Genomic DNA, 13,798 nt, shown 5'->3' with positions numbered 1-13,798 from the left:
TTATCTCCCCTCAACTGAGTTTATATTAATCGATCGGACGCTACTTCCATAACACTACGCTATCAAATTTATGATAATAAAGTACATATGTAATGAGGCAAACACATTTCCTGAAAAATATGCAGATGGAAACAACAAAATTAATTCATTCATCAATTAATTAATTAATAAATCATACACATTAATATTTAAATGACATAGATACGTAATGTATTTATGTACTAGATTTCAAAATCATTATGTTTCGCAAACAATCAATAATTGATAATCAGTACAAAGCTGTCCACAAACTCCAAATAATATTTGATAACGCTGACAAACATGCATGTAAACGCATATCTTCCATTAATACACATGCTAATCAAGATCAATCACCACAAAATAAAACATAAACTATCCATCTTACTCTATAAATATATGACCAATTTTCACATTATTATTATTGCAGTAAAACACTTCTATTCATGTGTATAATAATAGCTAAGTACACAATAATTCAGAAACGCAATCTAGTACTATACAATTCCAGTAATAATAACCCCCCATACAGCTAGTTATTGGCCAGCTAACGTAATAACGTACATTGCTAAAATCCCTGTAACATAATTTTTATAGCCCCATTTTTTTCTTTTCAATAATTAATACAATAACAAAAAATACTGTAAAAAAAATAAAAATAAAACGTTTTATAATATATATATATATATAATCAACAAATAATATAATAGAGACAGATATTTCAGCTACCATAGTCTCTTACTGAGAAAGAAGCCGTTCCACTCTTCTCGACGTTCCCAGCGTGACGTAGCCCTAGCGTGAGCGACACGTCACCACCTCCTCCAGCGACTGGGGAGCTCCCAAACCCGACTAAAGCCGAGCCGATTCCACCGGCGCCGGCGAACTCCGCCGCCGCGGCCATCATGCCGCTCCCAATGCCGTGGCGACACGTGTCGTGATCAGACGCAGCCAGCTCGGCTTGGCTTATCGCGGCATTGATTGCGACGAGTGACGTGTCGCTTTCGATGGCCAGCGCATTGAAATCGGATCTCATCAGTTTGCCTGCCGAGTCTGAGTGCGTTGGAGTCTGTGCAACGCTGTTTTGGTTGCTGTTTCTACTGCTTGTTGTGGTAGTGGCATTATTGTAGTTATTAGTAGTATTTGAGACGCTATTATTATTATTATTATAAATAGTATTACTATTGCTGTTGGTGTTGCTGATCATATCTCTTTCTTGATCGTCTGATGTCTCTTCTTCTTTGGTCTCTTGTTGGTACATTTCCTCAACCATGGGTTTCCACAACCGAACCCTGGCATTTATGAACCAGTTTGAAACCTGCACACACATTTCAAACAATTTATTGTAATTAATATACTTGACATGCATTGCAATTTTATCATTATTCGTGACACCCACAATAACTAACACATTAATTTATACACATATAAACTTTGCCAATTTCTGTAGAGACTCAAACCTTATTTGACTTCGTCAAGAAAAAAAAAAGTATATACACAGATGAATATGCATTAAGTATAAACCTACTAGTATAGCTGTATATAAATATATATGTAGTACTATTCTTTTTCTTTTCTTTTTTCGTACACCCTACCTTACTTTCTTGCATTACAATATAGATTCAACTCAAAAGCTTTAGTTTTTTTGGTTCAAACTCAAAAGCTATACTTGAATTAGGTCTAGTAACTTTTCAAAAGAGTTATGCGCATCAGGAAGTTATGTAAATAATTCCATAACTGGACAGTGAGCCACTTATTTATTTGAATTTAATTAGAATGAACAAAAAAAAAAGGTTTGGCATATATAAGAAGCGTATAGTACCCAAGAAATAATATTAAGAATAAAAAAAAAATACAATAGAAGCCAACTTTTCAAATACTTTCATATTGACTTTTTCAACAGTTTTGACAATTAATAGTCTCCCTACTATCGCTTGTTCTAGACATGGTGCCATGGTAATTGCTCTAATGCTATAGAAGCAGACTAACCTCTGCTAAAAGCTGAGTTAAAATAGTAAAAGTCTGTTATAATGCTGTCGTCACTCGTCATAGATTTTCCATTCCAAAATGGTACAGAAAATGATCATTATATATATATATATATATATATATATATATATATATATATATAAAGCACTGATCGTAAAAAGAAGTTCCTAGCTACTTTAATCACCAGAAGTAACTTGTAAATAATACAATTTTTTTATATACTTTTTTCTTACTATAGTACTAGCTAGTTCAGTGTTCTGGGCACAGTGATCGGCGATTATAGTACTATAGTACTAACTTTTCATAAGCTTGATTGAAAAAGAGACTATTTAAATTTCAATATTTAGAAGAGAAAAAGCGAACGTAAAATCAAATTATTATGGATAGTGTTGAACAGTGAACTAATGAAACAGTGCTGCACTGCATGAACCACGTTTTGTCTTATGACATCTCCTTAAATAGTGAATAATTATAATTCTAAAACGGCCTATGAATATGGTTTTCAAGGAAAAAGTGTGAGATTCAAATACTATATTTCGAGTACGTAAATAAATTTGCGTCTTTATGGTAGTTTCTGTGTAGTTGGAACTTGGAGGGTCACATTTGATGAGAGAGAGAGAGAGTCTGAATGAATGCATGCTTGTGTGGGGAGATAAACAAAGAAAGTAGAGAGAGAGAGAGAGAGAGAGAGAGAGAGTCAAATCTGAAAGCTCTTATGTCTCGTCGCTAAATATGTACTTAGCACACTGCCATATGTTTGAATTAAAAAAAAAAAAAAAAGAGTGGGGTTTCGTCCACTATAATCAGAATTTATGTCATTGCGTAGTAGAATCCAAGTAAAGGTTAAAAAAGGGATTCAGGGAAATACACACTATGTCTTACTCAAACCTGAGCGAAACAATTATAAAAGAGAAAAGAAAAAAACAAAACACCCCCAAAACAATGCAACTCTCTCTGAACCTACATTCTGCGCAGATGGTCCCTAATTCACATCTTACACTTAGGTTTTTTCCTTCGGTTTTGTATTTTTTTTTCTTTCACTTTAAATGCCTTTGTCTCTAAACTGTAATATGTCAATTATGAAGTTATGACTACCAAAGGAGAATAAAAACCTATAAATGTCATACTAATTGTAAATTAAAACCTCCTCAAAAAATTGAAAATAAATTCAAACCCTTGTAACGTCTAGTATTAGGACGTACTATAGTAGCATAGTAAGTAGTAGTACTAGTTATATAATTTATTGTTAATTACGCATGCAATTTACTGTATCTATATATCACTACACTGTATATTAGCTAGCTTTTTCTAGCTAACGAGTCTCTATATATAGTAGTACTATATATGTCATTTATTAATTAACTCGCATATCCACAACATACAGATGTATATTTATGTTGCGAATTATTGTGAAAACCAATATGTGTATGTATGTTTACGATTGTATATATTTACCTGATTCCGCGATAGACCAGTCTGTCTCGCTAACAGATGTTTATCAGCATCGCTTGGGTACCTGAGAAAGAGACCAGAAAATGACATCAGAGTCATTGCACAGAACCGTATATCTGTTTATATATAGAGACACTAAGCTTTTTGTACCCAGATGGTATTGTTAACTTTTTTTCTTATTTTACGTTCTCTCTCTACTCTCTATCTGTCTTTGCATGGGCGTGAGAATCTAAAAGCAGAAAGAAAGATTAGGATCCAAAAAAAACAAAAATACTAGGCTATCTATCACTACACTAGCTTAGCCTATATGTGTATACATAAAGTAGATTGACCACTGTGTACTACTCTCGCTGATTCTTTTTTCCCCACTACTAATACTACAAGACGTAATTAGTAATTACAACGATTTTTATTTTTTTCCCTCCAAATATATAAATAGATACAGTTAGCGTGAAAGACAGAAAAAAAAGTTTAATTAAATATGGACCTACATCTTCTGCAACAGCTTTTTGACTGTCAAGAGACAAAGTCCAAGGACACTGTCTCGCTGTAACTATTCTCTCCTCTTTCCTAGCTTGCCTTTAAAATTCACTAACTCTTTGTTTTTCTTTAATAACTAATAAAGTTGCATTATGTATCCTCGCTTTCTACCACTAGTAGTTATCTACATTTTCCCGGAATCATTCCCTAATAATTCGCTTTGTTTTGCCTTTTTAACCTATTTTAGCTTCTCTTTCATAATTACGTGATAGAACATGTCATGTCACTACATCCTACTTGATTTAAGCATTACGTATTATTGTCTGTCAGCGTTACATGTAAATCGGATGTATACTCAAATACTAATCACTCGCAAGCACAACCTAATTGCATGGTTTTATGAAAATAATATTGTAACAAGTAGTTGCATTAGAGCTCATATAATTTCAGAATACCAAGGATTGACAATTAATCTAGAAAATATTTAAATTTGAGATAAAAACAAAGAAAAAAAAATCTCACATAAATTTGCATAGCTAGTTCAATATAGCGCGTGAAATCTTGACTAAGAAAATATCTTCTCGACATAACTACTAGCTAGAACTATACTTCTTTACAAAAATTAACGAAGAATAGAAATATTATAAAATAGTCACGTTGCACAAACTATCTAGCAAATAATCCAAATCTAAAGTAAACGCTCAATACTAAATGTGTGTCAATTGCATATTCAAGTTTGAATGGGATGTTGTTTTTAATCTTTTTGAGTTACTTGCCAAACTAGCGTGGGTAAAAACTGTTCATAATCTTTTTGACCTTAAGTTTGGCTATTTCTCTCACAATTAGATGATTTTAGTGAGAGAGAGAGAGAGACGTACGGGTGAAGGAAATGCTCGAAGAGCCATGCTCTTAGGATATTGACGGATCGCTCAGGAAGGCCGCGTTGGGGCCGCCAGGCCTCCTGTTCCATCATCCCGATGGAATGGAAGGCTCGTTGCTGTCTGAGGCTCTGCTCGAGGAGCTTGAGCCTCGGAGTCTCTCCTTTTGTTATCCCGGCCCCGCCCCCGCCCCCGGCCCCACCATCCTTCTCCCCCAAAAGCTCGCAGCTGTGCTTGAGCTGAGCCGATATCGCGTCCTTCAGACACCGGAAGTGCCTCGACATGGCTTTCTGAGCCAAGGCCGTGTAAGGCACCGCGGCTCCGAACCCCATCACGAGGTCGAACGAGTTCACCACCATCTGCATTTGCTCGCAGTAGTGGCTGTACCTTCTCTCCACCTATTTAATTTTCAATAATCACAAATATTATTACTTTTTTACAAAGATTAATCAAAGCGACAAATATATTATGGAATTAATGTGGATTGGTGATGAGTTGAGGAGAAAGGAACGTGGCAACGGAAAATGTTGATGGACTGTCCAAATCATATGGTGTGCTTGTGAAGAAATATATATATATATATATATATATATATATATATATATATATAATTTTAATACAATAAAGATTTGTATAAAGGAAAAATGGTCGTCATGGGAGAGGTAATAAAAGGTTGTGTGTGAGATCAGAAGATAGAGTTACAAAGATGATGGGATCGGTATGTATGTATAAAATAATATTCCTCTTTTAAGGATTTTTATCATGAGCCTCGGAAGTTGAAAGTGGGGGCTATCTTGCTCTTATAGGGAAAACCTAAAGTCAAGAATGAATGTTCGTGACTTACTGCAGAAAATGATTGTCAATTTGAAAGTGGGGAATATACTTGACATGAATAAATTATTTTTTTGTTTTGGGAAAAATAAGTGAGAGAAAGACGGAGAAGAGGGGTAAATGTGCAAAAGAAAAAGAAGGGAAAACTACAGTTCATATCCTAGCACAGGTCAACTACTATATAATACTACCTTAAAAAAAAACCATCAGATAATATTGAATCATTAGATTATACATGTATATTTATATATTACTTGTTCTATTAATGCACTAAGATATGATATATAGGTATAAACTCTCTTATATGGGCACACGCAACCGATTCTTACGTAATATAGGGAGTCTAATTTTTAATATTAATTTACACACATATATTTGTGTGTGTATATATATATATATATATATGTATCTGGTGCAAATATATTGTCCAAACAAAAGGACTATAACGTTTCTTATTAGTGGACTCATATAAGTAGATAGACCCCTAGTCGAGGTTCACGTTTTTATCCACCAAACTTCGACTCACACCCAATCCATTGTCCCTAAAATACAATATTCATAGCCTCACCAAACAATACAGTGTAAAATATTAATATTAAAAAAAAAATGGTATGCATAGGCTAATCATAGTTCTTATGAAAACTATAGTGTACCAGTAATATATTGTACACAGTAGCCGGCTTTTATTTCCTTATCTTAGAGTAGGTCATTTTTATTAAATACTTCCCTCCAATCCAATGACCGATCGGAAACTTCTGTTTGTTTTTAGTAATCGAAAAAGATATAATCATAAATAAAATATTATTATTAGACTCATTGACAGTGGAGAAAGAGAAGAAGAAAGGTAGGAGAGAGAGAGAGAAAGAAGTTACATACCTCATCAAGCATGGCCACCAATTTGACCTTCCTTCTCTGATGCTCGATCCTATCGGCGGAGGACAGAGGCGTCACCGGAGCAGCTTCCTTCGACGACGACGCCGCCGATCCTCCGTCGCCGCCGGAGTTAGGGTTGTTGTTGTTGCTTTGTTTGGCGATCTTGTTCTTCTTGAAATGCCCTCTTCCGACGCTACAGAACTCCTCCAGCAATTCCTGGGCAGCTTTGACGTACCTGGAGTTCCTCAACACGTTGACCACCCCCAACGACGACGTTGACCCGAACCCCGCCGCGGCGCCGTAATTGGGCCCGCCGTAGTACACGGCGGCCATGCTCCGGAAATCCTCGGCTTTTGCGGCGGAGCTGTGGAGGGAAGAGTTCAGGGAGAGAGAAAGGCCTTGATTCTCCGCCACCGCTCCTCCGTCGGCGCTCCAACCCGTGAATTGGGCGTAGGAGGCTGAATTAGGGTTAGGGTTCGGGAGAAGCATGTGGAGAGTGGAATTGTTGTTCGCCACGGCGGAGGAAGACGGCGGCGGCGGAGACGGCGATCTCGGCGGCGGCGGGTTCATCAGGAAAAGCTGCATGGCCGCCGCCGAGTCGGCATTCATTCCCGGAATCTGATTGTGATTGTGATTGTGATGCACTTGCCTGTACCAGTCTTGGGGAGCGTTGTTATGATTCCTCATGTGGTGGTGGTCGGACAACTCGGCGGCGGAGTTGGAGTTGTTGGGAAAACTGAACATCTCGGAGAGCATCCCGGCGGAGTCGTAGACCACGGCGGAGGAACTCTCGTCCACCAGTCTCTGGTCGTTATCTTCGATACCGACCAGAGACTGGTCGGCGAAGTTTCCTTGTTGGTGGTGTTGCAATCGGAGCTTTTCTCTTCGGATCTGCTGAGCCATCTGGTGGTGGTGCTGAGACTGATCCGCCGTCGCAGCGGCGGCGGCGGATCTGTCGAAGGCATTAGTGGAGGCGAAAGCGGCGGCGTTTGAGAAGATGTAGTCTTGGTGGTGGGACATAGAAGGAGGGCTATTATCGTAATTCTGCGTCGTGATGTTTGAGCTGGGAAACGCTGCTTGTGATTTTGGCGGCGTTGTATTTGCTAATATTCCCATCTTGACTTCTTCATCATCTTCGTCGTCGTCGTCGTCTTAGTCATCATCGTGGTACAACTTTTTTTTTTTAACTTTCCTTTTTGGTGCGATGTACGGACAAGCTGCTTGATGATCACTGCAAAAAATTCATCGTACGATTCGAGTCATTCATTAAGATTGAACACTTATGTCTGTATGTAAGTGATCACATAGACATATGAGGTGAGGAAAAGGGAAGGAGAAGGGAACAAAAACGAAAGGTACTTAATTATGGGAATTTTTTTTTTTTTTGGAGGTCGCTTTAATTTTTTTTATTTTTTATTTAGCTTTATCATTTTCAGCTTTGTTCATCTTATTATATATATATATGTGTGTGTGTGTGTGTGCGCGTTTATATTATAAATATATATACCTCTTGAAGTTGCAGAGTATGAAAGGATGTAAAGCTCTCAGACATCGTTTTCTCTTCTGTGGTATTGAAAGCTTCTTCAATTCTCTCTCTCTCTCTCTGTTGTGTCTCTCTGTCTGTCGTCTCTTTCTTTCTCTTTCTCTCCTTTTCTTTCTCTTTGTTTGCTCTTTGCAGTGAGTGTTTTTTGCAATCAACTTCTGAAGAAAAAGAGAGATGGAAGTTCGCAAAATATATAAAAGAAAAATTAAAAATGGAAGCTTTTGTTTCTCCTTTGGACTGATATCTCTCTCATACCAACAAAAATATATATAATATAATAAAATGCCCAAAGAGAGAGAGAGAGAGAGAGAGAGAGAGAGAGAGGGAGAAGAGGTCGCTGTTAATCTTCTCTCCTCTTTCAAATCGCTCCGTCTTTCTAAATCTTTATATATTATACTCGAATTTATTTTTATTCTTTCTTCTCTATGATAAACTATTATTGCAAATTTTTTCATACAAAAATTGAGAAACAAAACATAATTTTAATCTTTTAATACGTACACGAGAGAAAATAAACTTGATTTTTGTTAGACTTTGATGAAATTACTGTAATGACCTCAACAACAGGTGTAGGTTGATGATTACAAGTAACTAAAGTTTTTTTTTTCTTTTGCCATAAGTATACAAGTAGGTGTAAGAGAAAATAGATTTGAATTTTTCTATCTCAAGAAATTAATTTCAGTCACCATAGGCTTACACGGTTAATTGGTTAGTACACTTCGATATATATGCTAAGTAACGAACGAAATACACATATACCACTTGAGAAAATGTCGGTTAAAATTGTCATTTCATGTAGGGCTTTTCGAAGCCAACGCAAACTACGGAATAAAATAAAGATAAGGTCAGTACAAAGTCATCTCAATGATCCACACAACCACCATCCCTCGAATTTCTTAAAATGACCATAATGCCCATGTCCATCATTATCATTGCTTCAAATCGCAATAAGTTGGTGTGCCCATTTCCGTAATTATGTCCCATTGATCTTATGCATTAGATAGAAAGATTATGAGCGAGAAAACAAAGCAAAATGGAAGACCTAAGAGTGATTTCATTAAATAATGAAAGCTTACATGTCCGAAGGTTGTGTCGCACGTGCCACAGGGCTTAGGCTCATGAGCGAGTTAGGTTTGCACGCGTGTGGGATATGCATATGCAATATATATTTTGAGGCTTTGAAAACCACATATAACTGCTTTATATTGGTTTGGGCAAATGTCAAGAGATGAGCATGTTCTTGTTACCCTTTTAGTACGTCCTTTGATTTTACAGATGTTTTTCTGCTTTCACTTTCGGTTGTATAATTGGGGGGTTTTTAGTAACCTAACAGTGCTCATTAATTATGCATTATTATTAGTTTCTTTTTCACCACACATTCCATATGAAAAGTGAAACATCTTGATAGCCATATATATACAGATGTGTAAAGCAATAATATTGTTCTTCTTTTTTCCGTTGAGATTGTTACACTGGACTAGTTTGCTAGATCAACTGTGTATTCAGTTATGTCATGCCAATAAGCGATCATATCAGATAGGTTAGGAATTACTTTCCATGTTGCTCAATCATAAATCTGATTTTAATTATTATTTGGATGGATACAGTTATAAGTGAAAGATGAAGAAGATTTTCTGTCAATTCTCATATTTCTCTGTATGGCGCTTGAAAGAGTTGTCTCAAAGAATACTGAAAGTTAAATTATCTTCCACGTATTAGTATTCAGTAAAACAAATACAATATGTTTACATGTATATATATGCGGTTATGCGTATAATAATTATTGTCATCCTCTATGCAAAAACGTGTTTCAGATTTTGTCAATATGGAGTTATCACTGAACAGATAATTCAATCATCTAGGTTTAGCATGATCCAAATGGAATGATCACATGATTATTATGTTTTCAATATATAGCAAAACATGAGTTTGACATTTGTCTTCCTGTCTACTTATACATTGATAGACTTATTATCATACCTATATGGTTTTGTTCAGGGATAAATCCAGGAATTTAGATCAAGGGGCTAATATGAAGAAAAAAAAGAGTCCGAAAAGGCTAATTTATAAATCTTTAGGGTAAAAATGTAAATATTTCTTTAAAATAAGAAAAAAAAAAGTTCAAAACAAAAAATTGAGGCCCTGGGCTAGCTATGGCTTCGTCTTGCTTTTGTTTATGTACTAATATGCATATGTATATGCTTATATATATACTTATTCATGGAAGCATGTCAAGATTTATACTTACATAACTTATAATTCACTTTTTCCTTCACAATAATTTAGAGAAAATGAAAACAAATATTAATTACGTATTTGTTTTCAACTAATGGAATATTAGATCCTTTTTTGTTATTGCTTAATGAATTCAGGTGGGAAATAAGGATAAGATCTTATCATGATTGACAAATATATGCAGACCTCAATTAATTAGAAGTTCGAGATACACAAATATAAAAGGAAAAATGGTACAAAATAATCATTATAAGCTAATTAGTAAAATAGTTAAAATTTCAAATTTTCAACAAATTAGTCAAAATCACGATGTCAAATATTTTTTGACACTAAAATTAAATTTTTTGAAAATTATTATAAGTAATTTATCAGTTTTTAAAAGTATTAATCTTAAGATTAATTTTTTTTTTATGAAATTGTATTACTGCATATTTTGATCATTCTTCTAATTTTAGACAAATTTTAGCTATTTAGTAAATCTTTAACTTTAAAGGTGGTACCTAGGATAGCTTAGTGATAATTCCACACCACCTCCTGTGTGGAGGTCGTAGGTTCAATCCCCCACTGTGCCTTAAAAAAAAAAATCTTTAACTTTAAATTAGTTATTTAGTCAAATCACCCAATAAAAAATTCATACCTACTTTACATAATTAGGTCATCAATGATTGGACTAAGCTTCTATGTGCTTTATTGGGATTTTAAGATTTATAAATAAAGCATGTATAGAAATGTAGCTACTTCCGTGCATCGTTAATAATTGGCTTTCTATAGGCCTTGTCTTATAACTGTACTAGTGAATCATAATATATAATTAGTTTACTTTGTGGTAGTGAACATAACCTTCGATCCGATCTCTATGAACTCAAACAACGGAAAACACAACATTTTTCCAAGTTTGGCTAGAAAATACCTAATTTCTCCTTTCTCCACTAATTAATCAAGAATGAATTCAAATTGAAATAAATATAAATATTGTATTGATTATACGGATAAAATTTTTGAAGTCTTTCTATTAGAAAATAAAAATCATATGGCGATAAAATAAATAAATAATAAATTATTCAACATGATTTCCATTATCAAATATTTCATAGAAATCATGTTGAATAATTTTTTATTTTATTTTGATTTATCTTCATATGATTTTGATTCTCTAAAATGAAGGATTTCAAATGATTTATCTGTATAATTAATACAATATTTTATAAGCTTTACTGCACTTCTTCATCTTTGAAAATAAAATATACGATAACAAGCTTTAGCCAAAACGATCGAGATGTCCGCAGCTGGTCGATAAATTGAAAGGGATATTTTTGTCCATAAATTAAAATTTGTGTGTTGTTTTTCTATTCACGGACAGAAAAAGATTGCAGCCACCGAAGCAAGGAATCTCTTAGATATTATGCAAAATGGATCTTGATCTATCGTTGATCAGAGATTTCTCTACGTACAATACAAATCGGAGTTTTTACGATAAAAGTATTTTTGCACATACTTCATTTTGTGAAATAATTTCTCTTATATAATCGACTCTTTGGACATTGATCCCCTAGTTTTTTTTTTATTTCCTAGTATTGAAGACTAGTAGCGATGTATGTAACTTTGCTAAATAAAAACTAACTTTTCAACTGCAAACTAGATTGTGAATGGACAGCCCAACCCTTTTTGCTCTCTCTAATGTTCATGGTTTTTTGTGGTTAAGTCACGTGAAACCCATCCTCGGTCACACGCTTGAAAGGCAACATCTTCATAAATAAATAAATGTTCTTCATCTTTTTTTCTTCTCACGTGCGAAAGGCGGCTCTGCACGTGTTACATCGTGATTATTATTAGCCTCTCTATCTCTCTCACAGCAAATCTAGATTCTAGACCCGAACATGTTCGGGCTGCCATACATTTAAATTTTGTCATCTTCTTATTGTTAGCCTTTTCATGTTCACGCAGTACTCTTAGTTGTGTGTGTAGATTGGTTGCCAAACAATTAGGAACCAACCACCATATATATATATAGGTGGTTGTTGAGCACTTAGAAATATTGTCACCCTCATATGTTTATATGTGTATATTATATGATACGCAGGGTCGCAGAGCGCTATAAATCAAATTTAGGGGGCTAAATTTTAATACAAAAACTTTAAAAGCTCAAAATAAAATAATATAAAGCTAAGATGGGTTAAATTTAAGTTTAACATTAAATATTTAGATATACTAAATTTACGGTTACAGATAATTTTAAATTTTTTATTTATTTTTTTGCTATACGATTATAGATAACTTTAGAAGCCAACAATTGCTAAATTAAAGCAATAAATTAAAAAGGTTATGTATTTTTATTTAGATTTAGTAAACAGTAAAACAATGCATTATTATTAAATTTATGGATAACAGTTAATATTAATTTAAGAACATGTTGATAATTGGATTTTGTATCCAAAATTGTTCTATTGTTAAAATGACATTATATACATGGACTAAAATGTCAAATGCTAAACATAAAAAAAGTTTAAAAAATAAATATAACAGGAACAATGAAAATAAATCTAAACCGGAAATTAATATAAGACGAAACATAAGAAGAAATTATATCAAATAGCTGAATAGTTATCCTTGATAAACTCATAGCTTAACTATTTAAATATTAAACACAAGATATAGCCCCAATTTATGCACATATTTTATATAATATAGTGTATATGTCTTGTCTTAATCTAGGCTAATTTCTTAATTATGATATACTTTAACTAGATTTTTAAGATAAGCGGTTTAAAATGCCCTTACCTAACTCTTCCTAACAAACTTTTGATGAATTGCTAATCTTACGATAGAAGTAAAAACAAAAAAATACATTAGGTACTGTATTTCCAACTTTGTCAAGTTGTTACTTTAACCCTTTTTTTTTTTTTTTTCTGCGTTCTCCTCCCATTTTTTTTTTTTGGGCCCTACGACTAATTTGCTTCCTACTAATCAGCAGGAAAATAGAAATAGGGCAAGATTCAAAAGATTGTATTTATTTCAAAAATTAATTCTAAGTTTTAGACACATTAAAACTAGGGCGGCATAGAAAATAAGTAAAACTGTAAACTGTACCGAACTATTGAATTTTGGATCAACGGTCTAATTTGAAACGATTTAAAATTTCACTATTATGGTCCTTTTGGGTCCGATTTGTGTCAATAAATGGTCCGATTTATATTGATAATTAAACAATTAAGTTAAAAAAAGGTCTAACCATCAAAAATGGGACCAGTTTTAAAGAAACTATAGTAAAAATAAGTCTAATAATTCAGTTCTTGGTCTCAAATGGTCCAATTTTAAAACGGTTTACAATGGTCAACCAGTCTAAAATGCTAGTTAGTATTTTAAAAAACTATAATAAAAATAAGTCTAATAAAATAGTTGTTGCTCTCAAATGGTTCAATTTAAAACGGTCTAAAATGGCCTAAATTTAAAAGGGTATGGTCAGCTAAAATAGTATGTACCGAAACGGTGGACCATTTTAACT

At 34.0% G+C, this 13,798-nt stretch overlaps 1 protein-coding gene across 1 annotated transcript; it reads right to left on the bottom strand.

The window, feature by feature from the left end:
* Positions 1-416: 416 nt before the first annotated feature.
* On the bottom strand, positions 417-8,418 carry BLH4 (BEL1-like homeodomain 4). The gene is made up of 5 exons (XM_089611854.1): positions 8,026-8,418; positions 6,522-7,749; positions 4,815-5,212; positions 3,460-3,520; positions 417-1,333 (listed from the first exon to the last, which is right to left on the bottom strand). Exons 2-5 carry the CDS (start codon positions 7,632-7,634, stop codon positions 740-742), a joined length of 2,166 nt encoding a protein of 721 aa, XP_089467980.1. The 5' UTR covers positions 7,635-7,749; positions 8,026-8,418; the 3' UTR covers positions 417-739.
* Between the last annotated feature and the right edge of the window lie 5,380 nt (positions 8,419-13,798).

The sequence above is a fragment of the Urtica dioica genome, chromosome 4, assembly GCF_054948205.1.
Source record: "Urtica dioica subsp. dioica isolate 48M chromosome 4, U.dioica_male_clone48M_v1_H2, whole genome shotgun sequence".
In the NCBI taxonomy this organism is placed as follows: domain Eukaryota; kingdom Viridiplantae; phylum Streptophyta; class Magnoliopsida; order Rosales; family Urticaceae; genus Urtica; species Urtica dioica.
This window is presented reverse-complemented; position numbering and strand designations above follow the sequence as displayed.

Excerpts from the sequence above, each read along its gene's own strand:
- BLH4 (XM_089611854.1), bottom strand. The coding sequence starts at position 7,634 with ATGGGAATATTAGCAAATACAACGCCGCCAAAATCACAAGCAGCGTTT. Across the intron at positions 3,521-4,814 it reads TTCGAGCATTTCCTTCACCC|GTACCCAAGCGATGCTGATA; the intron begins GTACGTCTCTCT and ends TCTCTTTCTCAG. Across the intron at positions 1,334-3,459 it reads CTGGTCTATCGCGGAATCAG|GTTTCAAACTGGTTCATAAA; the intron begins GTAAATATATAC and ends ATGTGTGTGCAG.